Consider the following 22375-nt stretch of genomic DNA (forward strand, 5'->3'; position numbering starts at 1 on the left):
GGAAAATTTATAATGTCCAATAACGGACCATTTATATTGGTATTATAAATTTATTCACTCAAGACAAATATTTCAGGTTTCCTATGGGAATCAACATCTATATCATCTGATGGCCAGGCAGGCATCAATTTTTGGTAGTGTGACAAAGTCTCTCGGGTGCTTTGGCACTGCTTGTGGCTCCAAGTAGCCTACGCAGTGACCTCCATGGTATGCACTAGCCATGCTTGTTGGTAGGTGTGTTAGGTACCAACTGATGAGCCCAACTTAGCACACAAGGGCAAAACGCTGGCAACCAGGCAACAGTAGTTCTGAGGCGGACAGTTGTAGAGCACGGGCAGTGCCACTCTGCTCTCGTCGTGCACTTGGGCTGCAAACAATGTCACCATGATGGTCCGTGCCAGCAGGAAGATGAACGAGCCAAAGAAGTAGATGTAGTCCAGTGCGCTTGTTGACTTGGGGCTGCAAGAGAGATCAACTCTTTTACTGGGACATTTCATTTACTACTCAGCAGCTGTTATGCAGATCACAGAGTTTTAGTGCCTCTCTCTCAGAATGGAGCGAGCTTGCGTCTCGTGCATCCCACTATCCACGGCAAATATTAGCCAGAATTGCTTCCTAGCCCTGCGCTTGTATGGTGTGAAATATACAATGTCATGTAGCTTCTCAGTTTGTAGTTTTATGTGTCAGTTGATGTTGCGATGATAGCCACAGCAAGGTGGCTGCTTGCCAAGCACTGGAAGCTATGTGACAGTTGTTTCAGCAGGAAAGAAGAGTGGACCATAGACCAGTACTTGAGAATGTCAATGTACTCTACTGTGTTGGACGTCGGAGAAGTGCAACATATGCTCTGGACAGGCCAACATGGAGAAGTCACACTATCCGAAGACTCCCTTGCAAGAGAGAGGCACCACTCACTGCTATGCCTGTATGAGGGGTGGTGAACAGCTTAAACCAATTTAAAGAGGAAGGACATCACTGAGGAAATACTCTCTACAGATCAGAAGAGCTGACTCTGAATGGCCACACTGCAGGCCAGGGAGAAGAAGAAAGAAAAGAAATAGCTGGGAGAGATCTCACTAAATAAAGGAGTATTTCAGTGTCACTACTGAAATCTGGTGGTATTTCAAGCTTGTTAAACTGGAAAACACAAACTTGCTTGAGCTCTGGATACCTGCTCAGTTCAGATCGGTTCAACATCAATGTAACCGCGATTTGGGCTTGACTTTCTTGACTTGACTTCATTCTTCTCGTTCCCACTGGAACGTAGGGCATCCGTGAAACGTCTCCATTGTGGTCATCGACTTGCCAATGCTTTAACTTCCTTCCAAGTCTTCCCTGCTTCAAGAGCCTCCTCCTCTACAGTCCTCTTCCACGTCTTCCTAGTACGACCTCTCCTCCATGCCCCTTGCAGACTCCTTTCCAATGCTGTGCGTTCTATAGATCCCACTGGCTTTCTCATAGTATGACCTATCCATTTCCATTTCCTCCTCTTGATATCCACTGCGACTGGAACTTGGTTTGTTGTTCTCCATAGCTAATCATTGGATATAATTTCAGGCCATCTGATGTTTATGATGCGGCGTAAGCAACGGTTTATAAATGCCTGCAAGAGATTGTGATAGTTTGTGTAACCTTCGAACTTCCACAAGCATACAGAAGGACTGATTTAACATTTGTATTGAAAATATTTATTTTCATTTTCCTTGAAATGTTGTTATTCTTCCATACTGTATACAGCTGTAGGAAGGCTCCATTACCTTTCCTTATTCTGGCTCTCACATCCTCTTCCACCCCTCCTTCTCTTGTCACTACACTTCCCAAGTAGGTAGATATATTAACCTCTTCAATCTCTTCTCCTGCCACAAACAATCTTTCATCAATTTTAGTATTTACTCTCATTTCCTTGGTCTTAACAACATTTATATTGAGTCCTGCAGCATCTTCTTCCTTCTGTTATCTTTCTAACTTGTGTTTCATATCACTAATTCTTGAAGACAAAAGACAAATATCATCTGCAAATCCTAAATCTTCCATTCTTTCCCCCATTCCCCATTGTATTCCTCTTTTCCTTCCACCCAACATATTTCTCATAACATTATCGAGCCCACTAAAAAGACTGTTGGTTAAAAAAATTGTTGGTAAAAGAACGCATCCCTGGCGAACTCCACTTGTGACATTCACATAATCTGAGAGTTTTCCCTCATGTACTACTTTACATCTACACCCTTCATACATTGCCTTCATGAGATTCAAGATCTTATCCGGTACTCCATATTTCATCAAGGTCTTCCACATTACAGGCCTATTTAGTGATTGGGGCTTAAATAAAACATTTTTTTTTAATTTGGAACATTAAAGAAAACTTAGAATTGTTAAAACCATATCATAAAATCAAAATTAAACAAGGTAAAATGCACGGAAACTAACGGCAGGATGTGGACAGCGGAAGGAACCCTACGACTGAAGGACTTTTATGGCTGAAACTTCAACAAAGAATAACACTTAGTTAATACGTGTTTATTATTAAAAACACCAAAGAAAAGGAAATAAGGTAGCATAAGCACAAAATAGAAATACAAACCCAGATGAAATGAAGTTGCAGTCTTACAATCTTATCGATACCAGTCTTCATTTTACAAAGGAAAGAGGTTTATTACGTCGTATTCAATCCATCGATGGATATACATGTATTGAATAGGAGGACGTGGACGTAATAAATCTCCTTCCTTTGTAAAGTGAAAACCAACGATGATTCTAATATCTTGTAACCAGTCTTCATGGAAAGTACTTGTAATGTGAAGCGACCACCTTCACCAAAAATATAAAATACAGCTCAAAGGAAAATAATTTCAAATGAAGCAGACTTACTGAGGCCAAACTTATGAGAAATTTAACTTAAATTACAAACCTGTTAGAAAAAGCTTGCCTCGTGCCAACGTGAAGATGGATTTAAGAAGTCCTTACACCATCATAAATTGCAATTGATTTCTGATAGAAGGATCGATCGGTCTGGTGACAAATTAAAAATTGAAATAATATAAAATTAAGGTACATCAGGAAGTTTTTAAGATTTGCTTACGCCAAAGAGAAGGCAAAGCTCCCGGACAACACGTCCAATGTACATGATGCCAAAGACAGAACTGAATCATCCTGCAATGTGTTTCCCAAAAGTAGCCTGCGCAGGGTGGTGCAATAGGAAGTGGCACGGCAAAATGAATGACCAATGACTGTACAAAAGTTACCTTTTGATTAATTTAAACCAATCAAATATTTAATTTCAGGCTTGTTGTTTTGTCCTTGGAAACATCTCGAAGCTTCTATCTTTTGCAAGTCCCCAAAAAATTGACACGTGCGGTACAGGCCGTTCTACAAATTTTGACAATACATTTTAATACAGTTTTAAATGATCCAAAATATACTTGAAAAAGGCCAAAGAGAGCACAGTCTACAAGACATGACTGAGCAGCTGACTGACCTGAGCCCGTTGAGCAGATGTAGGCAGATGAAGTAGAGGTTGCTGACTGACCTGAGCCCGTTGAGCAGATGTAGGCAGATGAAGTAGAGGTTGCTGACTGACCTGAGCCCTTTGAGCAGCTGTAGGCAGATGAAGTAGAGGTTGCTGACTGACCTGAGCCCGTTGAGCAGATGTAGGCAGATGAAGTAGAGGTTGCTGACTGACCTGAGCATATTGAGCAGCGGTAGGCAGATGAAGTAGAGGTTGCTGACTGACCTGAGCCCGTTGAGCAGATGTAGGCAGATGAAGTAGAGGTTGCTGACTGACCTGAGCCCTTTGAGCAGCTGTAGGCAGATGAAGTAGAGGTTGCTGACTGACCTGAGCCCGTTGAGCAGCTGTAGGCAGATGAAGTAGAGGTTGCTGACTGACCTGAGCCCGTTGAGCAGCGGTAGGCAGATGAAGTAGAGGTTGCTGACTGACCTGAGCCCGTTGAGCAGATGTAGGCAGATGAAGTAGAGGTTGCTGACTGACCTGAGCATATTGAGCAGCTGTAGGCAGATGAAGTAGAGGTTGCTGACTGACCTGAGCCCGTTGTGCAGCGGTAGGCAGATGAAGTAGAGGTTGCTGACTGACCTGAGCCCGTTGAGCAGCTGTAGGCAGATGAAGTAGAGGTTGCTGACTGACCTGAGCATATTGAGCAGCTGTAGGCAGATGAAGTAGAGGTTGCTGACTGACCTGAGCATATTGAGCAGCTGTAGGCAGATGAAGTAGAGGTTGCTGACTGACCTGAGCCCGTTGAGCAGCGGTAGGCAGATGAAGTAGAGGTTGCTGACTGACCTGAGCCCGTTGAGCAGATGTAGGCAGATGAAGTAGAGGTTGCTGACTGACCTGAGCATATTGAGCAGCTGTAGGCAGATGAAGTAGAGGTTGCTGACTGACCTGAGCCCGTTGTGCAGCGGTAGGCAGATGAAGTAGAGGTTGCTGACTGACCTGAGCCCGTTGAGCAGATGTAGGCAGATGAAGTAGAGGTTGCTGACTGACCTGAGCATATTGAGCAGCTGTAGGCAGATGAAGTAGAGGTTGCTGACTGACCTGAGCCCGTTGAGCAGATGAAGTAGAGGTTGCTGACTGACCTGAGCATATTGAGCAGCTGTAGGCAGATGAAGTAGAGGTTGCTGACTGACCTGAGCCCGTTGAGCAGATGTAGGCAGATGAAGTAGAGGTTGCTGACTGACCTGAGCATATTGAGCAGCTGTAGGCAGATGAAGTAGAGGTTGCTGACTGACCTGAGCATATTGAGCAGCTGTAGGCAGATGAAGTAGAGGTGCTGACTGACCTGAGCATATTGAGCAGCTGTAGGCAGATGAAGTAGAGGTTGCTGACTGACCTGAGCCCGTTGAGCAGATGTAGGCAGATGAAGTAGAGGTTGCTGACTGACCTGAGCCCGTTGAGCAGCGGTAGGCAGATGAAGTAGAGGTTGCTGACTGACCTGAGCATATTGAGCAGCGGTAGGCAGATGAAGTAGAGGTTGCTGACTGACCTGAGCCCGTTGAGCAGATGTAGGCAGATGAAGTAGAGGTTGCTGACTGACCTGAGCCCTTTGAGCAGCTGTAGGCAGATGAAGTAGAGGTTGCTGACTGACCTGAGCCCGTTGAGCAGCTGTAGGCAGATGAAGTAGAGATTGCTGACTGACCTGAGCCCGTTGAGCAGATGTAGGCAGATGAAGTAGAGGTTGCTGACTGACCTGAGCCCGTTGTGCAGCGGTAGGCAGATGAAGTAGAGGTTGCTGACTGACCTGAGCCCGTTGTGCAGCGGTAGGCAGATGAAGTAGAGGTTGCTGACTGACCTGAGCCCGTTGAGCAGATGTAGGCAGATGAAGTAGAGGTTGCTGACTGACCTGAGCATATTGAGCAGCTGTAGGCAGATGAAGTAGAGGTTGCTGACTGACCTGAGCATATTGAGCAGCTGTAGGCAGATGAAGTAGAGGTTGCTGACTGACCTGAGCCCGTTGAGCAGCGGTAGGCAGATGAAGTAGAGGTTGCTGACTGACCTGAGCCCGTTGAGCAGCTGTAGGCAGATGAAGTCGAGGTTGCTGACTGACCTGAGCATATTGAGCAGCGGTAGGCAGATGAAGTAGAGGTTGCTGACTGACCTGAGCATATTGAGCAGCTGTAGGCAGATGAAGTAGAGGTTGCTGACTGACCTGAGCCCGTTGTGCAGCGGTAGGCAGATGAAGTAGAGGTTGCTGACTGACCTGAGCCCGTTGAGCAGATGTAGGCAGATGAAGTAGAGGTTGCTGACTGACCTGAGCCCGTTGTGCAGCGGTAGGCAGATGAAGTAGAGGTTGCTGACTGACCTGAGCCCGTTGTGCAGCGGTAGGCAGATGAAGTAGAGGTTGCTGACTGACCTGAGCCCGTTGAGCAGATGTAGGCAGATGAAGTAGAGGTTGCTGACTGACCTGAGCATATTGAGCAGCTGTAGGCAGATGAAGTAGAGGTTGCTGACTGACCTGAGCATATTGAGCAGCTGTAGGCAGATGAAGTAGAGGTTGCTGACTGACCTGAGCCCGTTGAGCAGCGGTAGGCAGATGAAGTAGAGGTTGCTGACTGACCTGAGCCCTTTGAGCAGATGTAGGCAGATGAAGTAGAGGTTGCTGACTGACCTGAGCCCGTTGAGCAGCTGTAGGCAGATGAAGTCGAGGTTGCTGACTGACCTGAGCCCGTTGAGCAGATGTAGGCAGATGAAGTAGAGGTTGCTGACTGACCTGAGCCCGTTGTGCAGCGGTAGGCAGATGAAGTAGAGGTTGCTGACTGACCTGAGCCCGTTGAGCAGATGTAGGCAGATGAAGTAGAGGTTGCTGACTGACCTGAGCCCGTTGTGCAGCTGTAGGCAGATGAAGTAGAGGTTGCTGACTGACCTGAGCCCGTTGAGCAGCTGTAGGCAGATGAAGTAGAGGTTGCTGACTGACCTGAGCCCGTTGAGCAGATGTAGGCAGATGAAGTAGAGGTTGCTGACTGACCTGAGCCCGTTGTGCAGCGGTAGGCAGATGAAGTAGAGGTTGCTGACTGACCTGAGCCCGTTGAGCAGATGTAGGCAGATGAAGTAGAGGTTGCTGACTGACCTGAGCCCGTTGTGCAGCGGTAGGCAGATGAAGTAGAGGTTGCTGACTGACCTGAGCATATTGAGCAGCTGTAGGCAGATGAAGTAGAGGTTGCTGACTGACCTGAGCCCGTTGAGCAGCGGTAGGCAGATGAAGTAGAGGTTGCTGACTGACCTGAGCCCGTTGTGCAGCGGTAGGCAGATGAAGTAGAGGTTGCTGACTGACCTGAGCCCGTTGAGCAGATGTAGGCAGATGAAGTAGAGGTTGCTGACTGACCTGAGCCCGTTGAGCAGATGTAGGCAGATGAAGTAGAGGTTGCTGACTGACCTGAGCATATTGAGCAGCTGTAGGCAGATGAAGTAGAGGTTGCTGACTGACCTGAGCCCGTTGTGCAGCGGTAGGCAGATGAAGTAGAGGTTGCTGACTGACCTGAGCAGCTGTAGGCAGATGAAGTAGAGGTTGCTGACTGACCTGAGCATATTGAGCAGCTGTAGGCAGATGAAGTAGAGGTTGCTGACTGACCTGAGCCCGTTGAGCAGATGAAGTAGAGGTTGCTGACTGACCTGAGCATATTGAGCAGCTGTAGGCAGATGAAGTAGAGGTTGCTGACTGACCTGAGCCCGTTGAGCAGATGTAGGCAGATGAAGTAGAGGTTGCTGACTGACCTGAGCATATTGAGCAGCTGTAGGCAGATGAAGTAGAGGTTGCTGACTGACCTGAGCCCGTTGTGCAGCTGTAGGCAGATGAAGTAGAGGTTGCTGACTGACCTGAGCCCGTTGAGCAGATGTAGGCAGATGAAGTAGAGGTTGCTGACTGACCTGAGCATACTGAGCAGCGGTAGGCAGATGAAGTAGAGGTTGCTGACTGACCTGAGCATACTGAGCAGCGGTAGGCAGATGAAGTAGAGGTTGCTGACTGACCTGAGCCCGTTGAGCAGATGTAGGCAGATGAAGTAGAGGTTGCTGACTGACCTGAGCCCGTTGTGCAGCGGTAGGCAGATGAAGTAGAGGTTGCTGGAGAAGGACAAGAGGATGATCGGCGACACATTCTCGTCCACCATCTTGACGAGGTTAGACATGGCAGCGTAGTGGGAACGGAACACTCCCCACTGCGTCCGGCTCGTCAGCTGGCGGGAGAACAATCTCGTTAACATGGTACTGCTAATGTGTGCAGCATTATGAGAGTAGAGTAGATCTATCTTACAACATCGTACAACATGGACTACATCCCCATGATCTTGGGACAGTCTACACGAGGGCAACGTAGGACACTCCCAAATATACACGTCATGTGTTTTTAGACATAGATCAGTAATATAAGCCTCCTCATTTCATTGACGTATGATGTACGTTGGACTCTGCAAATAACCTCAGCCTTTGTGGATGGGGTTAACTCCCAATAAGTAACCAGGGAACCTGACCTCTACAGAGGCGGATAGCGGGTCCCTACAGTACGTAGGGCCGATTTAACCTGCGGCCAACAGGTAGCCCAATTACTGGGGGCTTTATAATACTGGGACACCCTCTCTCCAGGGGTCATAAATATGGAGGGCCTTTGCCCTGGGTTATGAGTGAAGACCTCAACGCCATCTACGGCGGAGAAGATGGACTTCGGTATGGTGGAGATGGAGGAAGGGGCAAACCCGTAGCATCTGTACTCCAGAGGAGCGGCTATAAAAGGCGTCTGACTCCATGTTAGGGGCAGCCTAATTTGAACATGGCAGAAGGTAATAATGCCTTTGGGAGTGGCGAACCCATTGTACAAACAGGCTAAAGAATGAGTGCGAGTGAATTGAGGCCTCGGAAAATGCTAGGGTGTCGCCTTGAAGTGACACACAGTTCCCGGTGCTCTGGGGGAACTGTGAGAAGTGGGCTACCAGGCATCACACAAATCGGTATCATCAGTGTCGTGACTTTGAACGGTAAGGTAGAAGAACTGGTAGAGTATATGGAGAAGAAAGACATAGCAATGATGGGAATGAGTGAGACAAAATGGAAGGGGAAAGGTCAAAAAGAATTGAAGAAAGGGTATAGATTATATTGGAGGGAGGGAAAGATGACAACAAATGGTGCTGGTGTTATATTGAGGGAAGATCCACCGCAATATGTGGATAAAATTGACCAGATCAGTGACAGGACAATAAGACTTGGACTCGAGAGTGGAATCAAGGATTTTATACAGGTGAATTCATGCCAGTCGGGGAATGCAGATGAATGTTTAGAAGTGTTTCTAGAAGAACTGGAAAGTTGTATTGGAGTCAAAGAGGTTGTAATAATGGGAGACATGAATGCACATGTTGGAACAGACAGACAGGGAAAAGAAGAGATAATTGGCCCCTATAGTTATGGAAGCCAAGATGAAGAAGGAGATGTGCTAATAGATTTTTGTAGAAGGAATGGATTAACTGTTGGTAATACGTGGTTTAGAAAAAAGAACTCCCAAAAAATATAACTAGATATGGTTGGGGAGATACAGAGACAATGATTGATCTTACTCTGGTGAAGAAGGAGAAACGTAGACAATCGGAAGATGTGACAGCAATGCCAAGAGCAGATTTCGAAGAAGACGATAAAGTGGTGGTAGCCAAATTAAGACTTGGTAAAATAACAAAATTAATAGAAAAAAGGGAAAGAAAAATAAAGGGATGGAAGTTAAAAGAGAAAGAAATAAGGGAAAATTTTCAAGAGGATCTGAAGAAAGAAATTCCCAAAGATGAGGAATGGACATATTTCAGAAATGGTTTTGTAAAGTGTGCAGTAAACACGTGCGGAAGACTATCAGGGAGGAAAAAGGAAAAGGAGACTCCTTGGTTGAACAGCAGGATAAAGGAAGCAGTTAAAGAGAAACAAATGGCTTGGAGAAAGTGGATAGGCAGAAACAGTACAGAAATATAAAGAAGCCAAAAAGGTATGTAAGAAAATAGTACAGGAAGAGAAAAGAAAGAGCTGGGAAAGTTTCACAGAAACTTTAGAGGAGGATGAAAAGAGAAGTAAAAATGTTTTGCATGGTTTGGTGAAGAACAGTTTACAGAATAGGGAAGATACAAAATTTGTAATAACTGAAACAGGGCAGATATTGACACAAAGAGATGACAAACTAAAAAGATGGGAAGAATACTTCTCAGAATTGCTGAATATTAAATACAGTGAACTGGTATATGAGCAGGAGCAAGAAGAAACAATGGGGAAAGAAGAAAATCAAGAAAAGGAGATATCGATGTTAGAAATAGAGGAAGCCATACAAAAGATGAAGAGCGGTAAAGCAGCAGCTGTGGATGAGGTAACTATGGAAATGATAAAAGCAGCAGGACAAATAGTGCTACAGTGGCTGTGTAGATTATTTAGAATAATCTGGGGAAGAAAGAGATCCCAGAAGAGTGGGGAAAGAGTTTAATTATTCCGATATTTAAAAAAGGTGATAAAAAGGAATGTAATAACTACAGAGGGATCACCCTTAGTGCCCATGTAGGTATTTGAGAGAGTATTGGAAGGAAGACTGAGGAGGAAGCTAGAAGGAGAAATAGAAGAAGAATAGTATGGTTTTGGAAAGACCTGATCTTCACATTAAAACATCTCTCTTTTAGTCCAATCCTTTGTAAGGTTGTAGTGGCATCATGCGACAATCCTTTTGGTGATCTTCCTCCAGGAGTCTCTGCTTTGGGCATGGTGACTTGCTTGCTGTAAGCTCATCCTTGAGACTATGATGGAGAAAAGATGGGAGTTTGGAAAAGACATAGTGATGACATTCATTGACATTGAGAAGGCTTAAGACAGTGTGCCCAGACAGTTGGTATGGGACACGTTAAGGAAAAAACAAGTTAACAGAGTGGAAGTGCAAATGATGAAAGCTAAACTAAATAAATCAGCCTTTATGCTGTTTTATGTTGTAAGTTATGCTCAACCAAACACATTTAAGAGTTTCAGTCTTTACAAGTTAAATGGTTTAGCTGCCAGTGAAGAAATTGTTGTATATCAGTTTGTCAGCTTGGAAACAAGCTCATTCTGCTTCCCAGTAGTGATGGGACATTCGATTCATTTTACTGAATCGATTCATTTGATTCCGTTCACGTTACTGAATCGATACAGTGATCCGATTCACGGCTCATTGGTCACCTCTCCTACTGCATCTGTGTAGTATGTGCTGGTAAAACAGCAGCAACAGCGTTCAGTGCTCGCAGCTGCCATCTGGTCTTCATACTATGAACTCCTTTCTTAATAATAATAATAATAATAATAATAATAATAATAATAATAACAATAATGCTATTTGCTTTACGTCCCACTAACTACTTTTACGGTCTTAGGAGATGCCAAGGTGCCGGAATTTAGTCCTGCAGGAGTTTTTTTACGTGCCAGTAAATCTACCGACACGGGGGCTGTCATATTTGAGCACCTTCAAATACCACCGGACTGAGCCAGGATCGAACCTGCCAAGTTGGGGTTAGAAGGCCAGCGCCTTAACCGTCTGAGCCACTCAGCCCGGCGAACTCCTTTCTTAGAAAAAATGCTAGTTACTCTAATACATCGAAGGTTTCCGGCGACGCAGGGTGGGAAAGGTTAGGATTAGGAAGGTAGCAGCCATGGCCTGAATTAAGGTACAGTCCCAGCATTTCCTGGTGTGAAGATGGGGAAACTACGGAAACCATCTTAACGGCTGCCGACGGTGGGATTCGAACCCACCATCCCCCGAATGCAAGCGCATAGCCACGCGATATTAACCACACGACTACTCGCTCAGTCATTTTCGAAAATATGTATTTTTCTATCAGCTGAGGATTTTTTTAAATCGTCATATTTTGTATAGGCTACCCGATATGTACAGTAGCCCGCTGGTTTTCTGATTCAACATACTGTTATTGCGTCTGTCCACATATGATTGAAGTCTTGTGCAACGATGTGACATATGAACTGAGAGAATACTGAGCCGTTCTTCCCAATATAAAACAGGTACTTTTGAGTGGTCATGAGCATGACTCATAGTCATAGGGCAGGCTAGAGTCGAGTTTAATTGTCAAATGTCAACTAAGTTATAATACTAAGATTCATTAAACTAATAAATAGTATAACCTAATAGCCTACCTACTTCAGAATTATGTTGTGACTACCTTTTTAACACTGCAAATAAATCCATCTATTATTTAAACCTCCCTGTAAGAAGAGGACAGTGAATGCAAATGGGTAATATTTTCAAATGAGCTGAGCTCGAGAGTCCATTATAGCATACGATTCTTTCAGTGTAGCATGGCTCACTGTATGTCTCGCTGCAGTGAGCCGACAAGGAGCCGTGCGTATCTCGTGTCTCACTGAGCCGCACTCGTTCACGATTCTTTCCGTGTGCCATGGTTCACTATATGTCTCGCTGCAGCGGAAGCTCGGCTCTCCACGTGTCCAGTGAGCCGATAAGGAGCCGTGTGTATCATGTGTCTCACTGAGCCGCGCTCGTTCACGATTCTTTCGATGTGCCATGATTCACTGTCTCGCTGCAGCAGAAGCTCGGCTCCCCGTCAACGTCCAGTGAGTGCACCACTCAGCACTGTCCGCTGAATCGTGTGCCGTGAGCTCGCTGTTCCTGTGAATCGATTCACTCGGACACTTGAATGAATCGATACACTGCTTCGAATCATGCATTCAGTAGCCAACACTACTTCCCAGCCTCATCAGGAGAGCAGACATCAACACTCATCAACAGATCTTCAGTCTTGATATGGGGGAGCCTAGGAAGGACATTAGAGAAGCTGGATTGGATGTGGCAGAAGTAATGGAGCAGGAAAAGTGGAAGGACAGAAAGGAGTGGAGGAGGCTTGTTAACCACACCTGGGCGACTGGAGTGGGACATTGATGATCATTTTACTGAGAACTGTTTCCGGTATAAAGTTCATCATAAGAATTACACATCTTTTGATCTTCTACTGATGAACTTAACCATAACAAGCAGTGGCATATACTGAGGGCTACCAGTGTATCACTGAAGCCCAAATCTCAATTGAGAATGATGGAAGTCTAAAACACATTATAATGTAAGCATCTGAAACATTGTTCCATTTACAAAACTTTAAAGCAGTGAGAAAAAACATCGCACATATTTCTGAGAGCAAGACATCGGAGACTGATATTGCAGCCCAGACTCTCGCCCCTCTCCCCTCGACTTGCCACACGTGGCTTGCTGCTGTATACCGGATAGGAGCGGGGACTGGTGGAGGATAGGTGTGCTAGGCTTCGTTCCGTCAGATTGCCACTGTTAACTATCAACCGTGCGTTACTCATCGTATATACTACCTCACCTCATACTTCTGACTTAATGATATACCTCCTCTGCGAACCATGTGACCTTGCCACGGTGGGGAGGCTTGCGTGTCCCAATGATGCAGATAGCCGAGCCGCAGGTGCAACCATATCGGATGGGTATCTGTTGAGAGACGAGACTAACGAATGGTTCATCGAAAGGGGGGTAGCAGCCTTTCGGTAGTTGCAAGGGCGGCAGTCTAGATGATTGACTGATACGGCCTTGTAATAATACTCAACATGGCTTAGCTGTGTTGATACTGCTACACGGCTGAAAGCAACGGGAAACTACAGCCGTAACTAACTCCCGAGGACATGCAGCTCTCTCTGTATGATTGATGTACTGATGATGGCTTCCTCCCGAGTAAAATATTCCGGAGGTAAACTAGTCCCCCATTCGGATCTCCGGGTGGGGACTACACGAGAGGGGGCGATCATCAGGAAGATGGATACTGACATTCTGCGAGTCGGAGCGTGGAATGTTAGAAGTTTGAATCGTTGTGGTAGGTTAGAGAATCTGAAAAGGGAGATGGATAGACTAAAGTTAGATGTAGTTGGTGTAAGTGAAGTACGTTGGCAGGAAGAACAAGATTTTTGGTCAGGCAACTACCGAATTATCAACACAAAATCAAACAGGGGAAATACAGGAGTTGGTTTAATAATGAATAAGAAAATAGGGCAGCGGGTAAGCTACTACGACCAGCATAGTGAAAGAATTATTGTCGTCAAGATAGACACCAAACCAATGTCCACCACAATAGTGCAGGTCTATATGGCTACTAGTTCAGCGGATGATGAAGAAATCGAAAGAATATATGAAGAGATAGAAGATTTAATACAATATGTAAAAGGTGACGAGAATCTAATTGTGATGTCAGACTGGAATACAGTGGTAGGCTAAATTCAAAGGAATCATTTGGGAAGGAGAGAAGAGATTTGTACCTGTTAAGAAGGGTAAAATGACCTCAGACCCTGTTTATTATACAAGGGAAATAAGAAAATTAAAAAGAAAATGTAGAATAGTAAACAGAAAAATCAAAGAAGGTAGGGAGAGTAGAGAAACTAGAAAACAGCTAATGAGGGAACTGAATAGAGTGAAAAAGGAAGCAAAAGAGAATTATATGAATGGCATTCTTCAAGAGCGTAATGACCACAAAGGGAAATGGAAAAAGCTGTATTCATATATCAGGAATCAAAAAGGAAAAGGAATCCAAATTCCTACAATGGTGGGAGAAGGGGGTAAACACTTTAACAGATACTGAGAAAGCAAACCTCTTTAGTAAGGAATTCAGATATTCAGTAGATGATTGTCAGGAGTTGGAAACCGAAACAGAAGATACAGAAGGAGGGACACAGAGGGAAACAAGAAGCTTCTCATTCACAAATGAAGATATTTTCAGAGAAATCCAACTGCTTCAGCAAGGAAAAGCAGCAGGAAGTGATCAAATTACTGGGGAGGTATTAAAGACAATGGGGTGGTACATAGTGCCTTATTTAAAATTTCTCTTTGACTATGTCATAAATAATAGTGTAATACCAAAGGAATGGAAGGAATCTATAATAATACCAGTTTATAAAGGAAAGGGTGATAAAAGGAAACCAGAGAACTACAGACCAATCAGCCTGACCAGTATAGTTTGTAAAATACTGGAGAGTTTAATATCAAAGTACATCAGAGGGATATGTGATGATAAAAATTGGTTCATGAGGAGCCAGCATGGATTTAGAAAGAAATTTTATTGTGAGGCACAACTGGTGGGATTTCAGCAGGACATATCAGATGAATTGGATTCAGGAGGCCAGTTAGATTGCATAGCCATAGATCTTTCCAAAGCCTTTGATAGAGTGGAACATGGAATATTATTAAAGAAATTGGAGGGAATAGGACTGGACGTAAGGGTTACACGTTGGGTGAAAACATTTCTAAATTCAAGGGTTCAGAAAGTCAAAGTAGGAAATAATGTATCTCAGGAAGAGAAAGTTTGGAAGGGAATTGCACAGGGTAGTATAATCGGTCCGTTACTTTTCTTAATATACGCAAATGATTTAGGGAACAATATTACATCAAAAATAAGATTGTATGCAGATGACATAATTGTTTATAGGGAAATAAATACAATTGAGGATTGTTCAGAATTACAAAGGGACCTTGAGAGTATCCAACAATGGGTTGAAGAGAATAATATGAAGGTTAATGGAGGCAAATCAACTGTTACAATATTTACAAACAGGAGTTATAAAACTGAATTTGAATATACTTTGGATGGGGTAGTTATCCCAAAAGATGGCAAGTGCAAATACTTAGGTGTAAAATTTGAAAGTAATTTGCACTGGAAGGGTCATGTGGATGACATTGTTGGGAAAGCATACATGTCATAATGAGGCTACTTAAAGGATGCAACAAAGAATTAAAAGAGAAAAGTTACCTAAGTATGGTTCGTCCATTATTGGAATATGCAAACACTGTTTGGGATCCTCACCAAGAATACCTAATAAAAGAAATAGACAGTGTGCAGAGGAAAGCAGCAAGGTTTGTAACAGGGGATTTCAGGAGAAAGAGTAGTGTATCAGAAATGTTAAAGGAACTAGGGTGGGAAACTTTAAGTAAGAGAAGGGAAAACACTAGACTTATAGGGTTATATAGAGCCTATGAAGGAGAAGCAGCATGGGAGATATCTGTGAGAGGCTTCAGTTGGAAAATAATTATATCGGCAGGACTGACCACAAATGTAAAATTAAAAGAAATTTTAGTAGAAGCGATTGGGGTAAATATTCATTCATTGGGAAGGGTGTAAAGGAATGGAATAGTTTACCAGGGGTAGTGTTTGATCCTTTTGCAAAATCTGTACAGATATTCAAGAAGAGAATAAACAGCAACAGAGAAAATAAATGAAATGTTAGAGGGCATTCGACCAGTGCAGGTTAATGTAAATAAAAAATGTGTGTGAATAAATTAATTCCATCCCCTAGTCTAAGGAGTTTGGACAGCCAAAGTAGGGGACTGCCTGTAGGGGTGAAGTACAGTGGGGACTTCGAGGGCCCTGGGACCGCTACGGTAGCTGTGAAGGCCCTTCAGGAACTCTGAAAAGTGGTGGCAAAAGGGGCTCTGGTTAAGACGCACCAGGTCGTTATGCTACTTAGGTTCCAGAATGGGTAAAGAAAAAAAGAAAAAAGTAAATAAATGCAATGTAAATTTTAATCTTATACCAGTTGTACAGTATCATTTGAAGTAATTCCACATAAAGTATATCAGTTGACTATATTTGTAAGAAGTTCAGGAGATATTATTAGTAGAATTTTGTAAACAATATAAATTTACTAAGGATGAGCTGTGTGTTTAATAGAAAAAATTGTTAGCGTAAATTGTATAATATTGTATTATAGGAAAATTTTGTTCTCTTGTTAATTTAATATTTAGTGCTTGACAATAATGTATTTTAGTGTACCATTTGCCACCAAGGTAGGCACCTAATTTGCAAATAAATAGATTTTGATTTTGAAGTACAGTAGGAGAATATGGATTGGGACAAAGGAACGAAAGAGGAAGTCGGCTGGTTGAATTCTGCACTGATCATAATTTAGTCCTTGCCAATACTTGGTTCAAACACCACAAACGACGGCTGTATACATGGATGAGACCTGGAGACACAGGAAGGTGTCAAATAGACTTCATTATGATTAGGCAGAGATTCAGAAACCAGGTGTTCAATTGCAAAACTTTCCCAGGAGCAGACGTGGACTCTGACCACAACTTGTTGGTCATGAAATGCCATCTGAAGTTGAAGAAATTGAAGAAAGGAAAGAATGCAAAAAGATGGGATCTAGAGAAGTTGAAAGAAAAGAGTGTGAGGGATTGTTTCAAGGAACATGTTGCACAAGAACTAAATGAAAAGGCTGAATGAAACACAATAGAGGAAGAGTGGAGAGTCATGAAAAATGAAGTCAGTAGGGCTGCTGAAGAAATGTTAGGAAGGAAGAAAAGATCAACTAAGAATCAGTGGATAACTCAGGAGATACTAGACCTGATTGTTGAACGACGAAAATACAAGAATGCTAGAAATGAAGAGGGCAGAAAAAATTACAGGCGATTAAAGAATGAAGTGGATAGAAAGTGCAAGGTAGCTAAGGAAGAATGGCTGAGGGAGAAGTGCAAGGATGTTGAAGGCTGTATGGTCCTGGGTAAGGTAGATGCTGCATACAGGTAAATCAAGGAAACCTTTGGAGAGAGGAAATCTAGGTGTATGAATATTAAGAGCTCAGATGGAAAGCCACTTTTAGAGAAAGAAGACAAAGCAGAAAGATGGCAGGAGCATATCCAACAGTTGTATCAAGGTAAAGATGTGGATAATTTGGTTCTGGAACATGAAGAGGCTGTTGATCCCGATGAAATGGGAGACCCAATTTTGAGGTCAGAGCTGTGAGCTGGGAGTGACCTCAATATAAACAAGGCACCTGGAATTGATGACATTCCCTCTGAATTACTGACTGCATTAGGAGAAACCAGCATGGCAAGGCTATTCCATTTAGTGTGTAAGATGTGCGAGACAAGAGAAGTCCCATCCGATTTTCGGAAGAAAGTTGTTGTACCTATTCCCAAGAAAGCCGGTGCTGACAGGTGTGAAAACTACCGCACCATTAGTTTAGTATCTCATGCCTGCAAAATTTTAACACGTATCATTTACAGAAGAATGGAAAAACAAGTTGAAGCTGAGTTGGAAGTAAATCAATTTGGCTTCAGAAGAAATGTAGGAACACGTGAAGCAATCCTGACTTTACGTCTGATCTTAGAGGATCGACTCAAGAAGGACAAGCCCACGTACATGACATTCGTAGATCTAGAAAAGGCATTCGATAATGTTGATTGGACCAAGCTATTTAAGATTCTGAAGGTGATTGGGATCAGGTACCGAGAACGAAGAATTATCTACAATCTGTATAAAAATCAGTCTGCAGTGATAAGAATCGAGGGCTTTGAAAAAGAAGCAGCAATCCAGAAAGGAGTGAGGCAAGGCTGCAGTTTGTCCCCTCTCCTTTTCAATGTTAACATAGAGCAGGCAGTAAAGGAAATCAAAGAGAAATTTGGAAAGGGAATCACATTCCAAGGAGAGGAAATCAAAACCTTGAGATTTGCCGATGATATTGTTATTTTATCTGAGACTGCACAAGATCTCGAGAAGTTGCTGAATGGTATGGATGAAGTCTTGGGTAAGGAGTACAAGATGAAAATAAATAAGTCCAAAACAAAAGTAATGGAGTGCAGTCGAACAAAGGCAGGTGATGTAGGAAATATTAGATTAGGAAATGAAGTCTTAACTAAGTAGATGAATATTGTTACTTGGGTAGTAAAATAACTAACGATGGCAGAAGTAAGGAGGACATAAAATGCAGACTAGCACAAGCAAGGAAGAGCTTTCTTAAGAAAAGAAATTTGCTCACTTGAAACATTGATATCGGAATTAGAAAGATGTTTTTGAAGACTTTCGTGTGGAGCGTGGCATTGTATGGAAGTGAAACATGGACGATAACTAACTCAGAAAGAAAGAGAATAGAAGCTTTTGAAATGTGGTGTTACAGAAGAATGCTGAAGGTGAGATGGATAGATCGAATCACGAATGAAGAGATACTGAATCGAATTGGTGAGAGGAGATCGATTTGGCTAAATTTGACGAGAAGAAGAGATAGAATGATAGGACACATCTTAAGACACCCAGGACTTGTTCAGTTGGTTTTCGAAGGAAGTGTAGGTGGTAAGAACGGTAGGGGTAGACCAAGGTATGAATATGACAAGCAGATGTAGGATGCAATAGTTACGTAGAAATGAAAAGGTTAGCACAGGATAGGGTGGCATGGAGAGCTGCATCGAACCAGTCTATGGACTGATGACTCAAACAACACAATGATATAGATAAGAGAATGTGGGTATTCCTCAGTCCCGTTTACTTCTACATCCTTGTAGGAAGAGACTGCAGGGCTCCTGTTAGAGGAGCAATATACTGTAGTTTTATTTTTATTGGTAGATCTGCTGAAATGAAATGCCAGCTATCGGGTTTAGTGTTTTCTTTTGTTGGTTGAAATCGAACCCGTGATCATGGGTCGGACACCACACTGATCTCCCGAGGAAGCTAATTAAGCAGTGAATGATCGGTACGACCGCTGTAAAATAATAATAATAATAATAATAATAATGGGGCATGGCATCTATATAGGCTTGGTGTTGACCTAATGGGGATAAAATGAATGGCGATGACGCCACAAATACCCAGTCCCCAAGCCAGGGGAATTAACAGTATGACGGGGTTGATTCTGGAAACTGAACCAGGGCTATCGGACCAAAGGCAAACGTCCTATCCATTTAGCCACAAGGCCGGACTTTCATTTGAGCATAGGGAGTAGCAGAGGATGGGGCAGTAGCCTGTAAAGCAGTCTTGACAACACAGCAGGCTTCTCCGTTGGCTATTGGCTGCAGCTCAAAACACTGAAGGCTTGACGTTCACTAAACCAACCATTGAAAAGAGGTAACGTAAGTCTAGTGGTAACCCATGTCTTGATCCCAGCATACGCCACTGCATAATAGGTACTGTATTTGTATTTGTTCCTGTATTGACTTGTCTAAAACTATTCATTATTTTGAGACCCGTGTGTTTGGATACTGTGCTTTGAAAACCATGTGGTAAGCCCTCATTACAAATTCATTGACACAATTTTCCCCTTTCATTTGAGTACAGACTTTTTGCACTTTGGTGGTTGCATCTTCTGCAAAAGGGGCTACCTGGCTGAGGTGGTAAAGACATGCTCGGTTCGCCTGGAAGGATGTGGATTCAAATCCCCATCAGGAAGTTGTAAAATTTAAGAAACCAGATTTCCACTTCCGGAGGTACGTATGGCCCTTGATTAATAAATTCCCCTCACGACAACAGACACTAATACCACAAGTTCACGATATAGTACACGCCAAGCCGCCAAGCGATACACTTCCCAATCATCTCACGACAATAGTTAGCAAGTATCATAGACCGAAAAAGAACCACCTACAACAACAGCTTTCATAACTCCAGCAGCACATTCATCTTCAATCTGTATATTCAACAAGACAATCTAAATTCATAGTGATTGGACTTTAAGCAAATAGTGGCCAATAGTGCCCATTTGAACTTGGCATGTACACGTGAAGAACAGTACTTCATATGAAGTTTTACAAATTTGCAGGACTGCCTCTTACTTTTTAACTTATATTGAAATGTACCATTGTTTTATGTTGAATTTATTGTATTTTACACAGTATATATTTGAAGAGGTCATTCAATACAGGTTTTAATTACCTGGCATTTCATTTCTCAACGCAATCTCAAAATTCATTCTCACATTACTTAATTTGACAAAGTTTATATAAAGTACATTACTCCATTTGAAATTGACACATACGCATGAGGAAAGAACATTACTTCATATGAATTTCACAAAACGTATATGATTGTTTTATACCTTTCAACTTTTATATATTGAAGTGTGCTAATGTCTTCTTTGCATGAAATGTATTTCAAATAGTATATAATTGCAGGAGTTATTCAACAGAGGTTACAATTACCTAGATCACTATTAATTCAAACGCACTTCACTTTGTTTTTGTAATTTCATCTTTGAATTCACATTACTCATTTGACAAAGTCTAAGCCTAATAAGAAGTATCTGTATAAGCACATGCGGCTACATTTAAGCATATTTAGTCGACTAAAAACAATGCAATAAAAAAGTCCTTTTAAAGAACTATTATTAGTAAAACTCGAACGATAATGCTATATTCAAGGTTAGGTGTAAACAACAAATTTTATCATGTGTTGTAATTTTTTAATGTGTTAAAGATAGATATCTTTTTAATATTCTTGATACTTTAAACCTAGATGTAAGAAGCAGAATTTCACTTCTAGACATATTACCTAATGTCTATCAAACAAGACATGTTTATTTGTAAGATACAACTGTTTGATTATGTATTCTAATGTGTATGTAAATGACAGCTGAAGATGACTTGTAATAAGTCGAAACCGGTCCTGTTTTAAATAACAACATTACATTTAGTATTGATAAGGTGGATCTCTTTCTTTCTATGACGTACGTATGGCCCTGCGGTTCACTCAGCCTACACCAAAAATGAGTACCAGGTTAACTCCTGGGGGCGTAGAGCTAACCACTCTACACCATAAAATGGCCAGGTTACGGGTAGTGGAAGCCTTTACCTTCTACGCCTCCAACGGCCTTCATGGCCTGTACGGGGATGACTTTGCATCTTCTGCAAAAGCACCTGCAGTGGTTGTTGTCACGAGGTGTTGCGCAACACTGCATTCCTTGGCTTCGATGACTGTAGTTTCTTTGGGACTTCTCCCGGTAGGAGGCGGTGTGCTCACCATCCTACCACCACTGCGTTGCACGCTGTCACTCTTTGTAGTGGTCCCAAGAGTGCGCTGGCGATCATCAGGCTTCGGCTATTTTCCGAGGTTATCTTCCTTTATCATTATTTGCATAAAACTCGGTCTAGTTTTATAACTACTACCAGGTTTGAGTGATATGTAGATCATGAATCCTATGCAACACCGTGCAAAGAGTGCAGGTTACGTCAAACACAGTAAACAGACAATTCGTACTGTGTAACGTAGGCGGCATCATGGAGAGAGTGTAGAGTTCCTGTTTTCTTTGTGATTTCTATGAGAGTGATGCAAATTGAAATATGATGTTGGACACTTACAGCAAGATTGTAAACAAATAAATCAAGTACTGCTCTTCTTAGTATTATCTATTACTTCACTGAAACCATAAATGAAGCGTAATTGTTCCAGATCTATGTTTTATGCACCAAACCTATGCATGAAAAAGAAATTATTGTTCACCTAGTCTTTTCTTATACGTTTTCAGAGAACCTGGTAATTTATTAAACATTTCCCTTGATAAATTATTCCAACCCCTAATTCCTCTTATAAATGAATATTTGTCCTCTTGAATTCCAACTTTATCTTCATATTGTGATCTTTCCTACTTTTAAAAACACCACTCAAGCTTATTCATCTACGAATGTCATTCCTCACTCTCATCTCCCAAGTCTTCCCCAGTTTCTTTGAGGTACAAGTTAATGTACAGAATGAGAATAAGCAGAGTGTTCGAAAACAGTAATTATGACAAGAGGAAGGCAGAAGAAAACCAATAAAAGTTTCAAATACTCAGGAAGGATAATGACAGAGGAGACTGGAGTATAAGAGGTCCAGTGCTCACACTTCGATGCTATGGTACATGCCTCTGTTGCTTCATCGTTGTAACAAACGTGTTCTACACATTGTGTTTTCATCGAGTGGAGGTGATGGTAGTGATTATTGTTTTAAGAAGAAGTGCAACTGGGCAACCATCCTCTATTCACCCTAATCAGAAAGAAAAGGAAAGAAGTGTGACACTTTGAGAACTAGGCTATCGGCAAAACAAAGAGAAGGGCCACGAAGGGTGTGGAAATGAGACTCTGTAGGCCTCAAAAACCTAATACTGTCAGGTTGGAAAAGA

General features: G+C 42.6%; 1 protein-coding gene across 1 annotated transcript; it reads right to left on the reverse strand.

The window, feature by feature from the left end:
- Positions 1-43: 43 nt before the first annotated feature.
- LOC137503004 (gustatory receptor for sugar taste 64f-like) lies at positions 44-20995 on the reverse strand. The gene is made up of 3 exons (XM_068230344.1): positions 20906-20995; positions 7526-7680; positions 44-459 (listed from the first exon to the last, which is right to left on the reverse strand). Exons 2-3 carry the CDS (start codon positions 7630-7632, stop codon positions 240-242), a joined length of 327 nt encoding a protein of 108 aa, XP_068086445.1. The 5' UTR covers positions 7633-7680; positions 20906-20995; the 3' UTR covers positions 44-239.
- Between the last annotated feature and the right edge of the window lie 1380 nt (positions 20996-22375).

Source organism: Anabrus simplex, chromosome 14 (assembly GCF_040414725.1).
Source record: "Anabrus simplex isolate iqAnaSimp1 chromosome 14, ASM4041472v1, whole genome shotgun sequence".
NCBI lineage: Eukaryota > Metazoa > Arthropoda > Insecta > Orthoptera > Tettigoniidae > Anabrus > Anabrus simplex.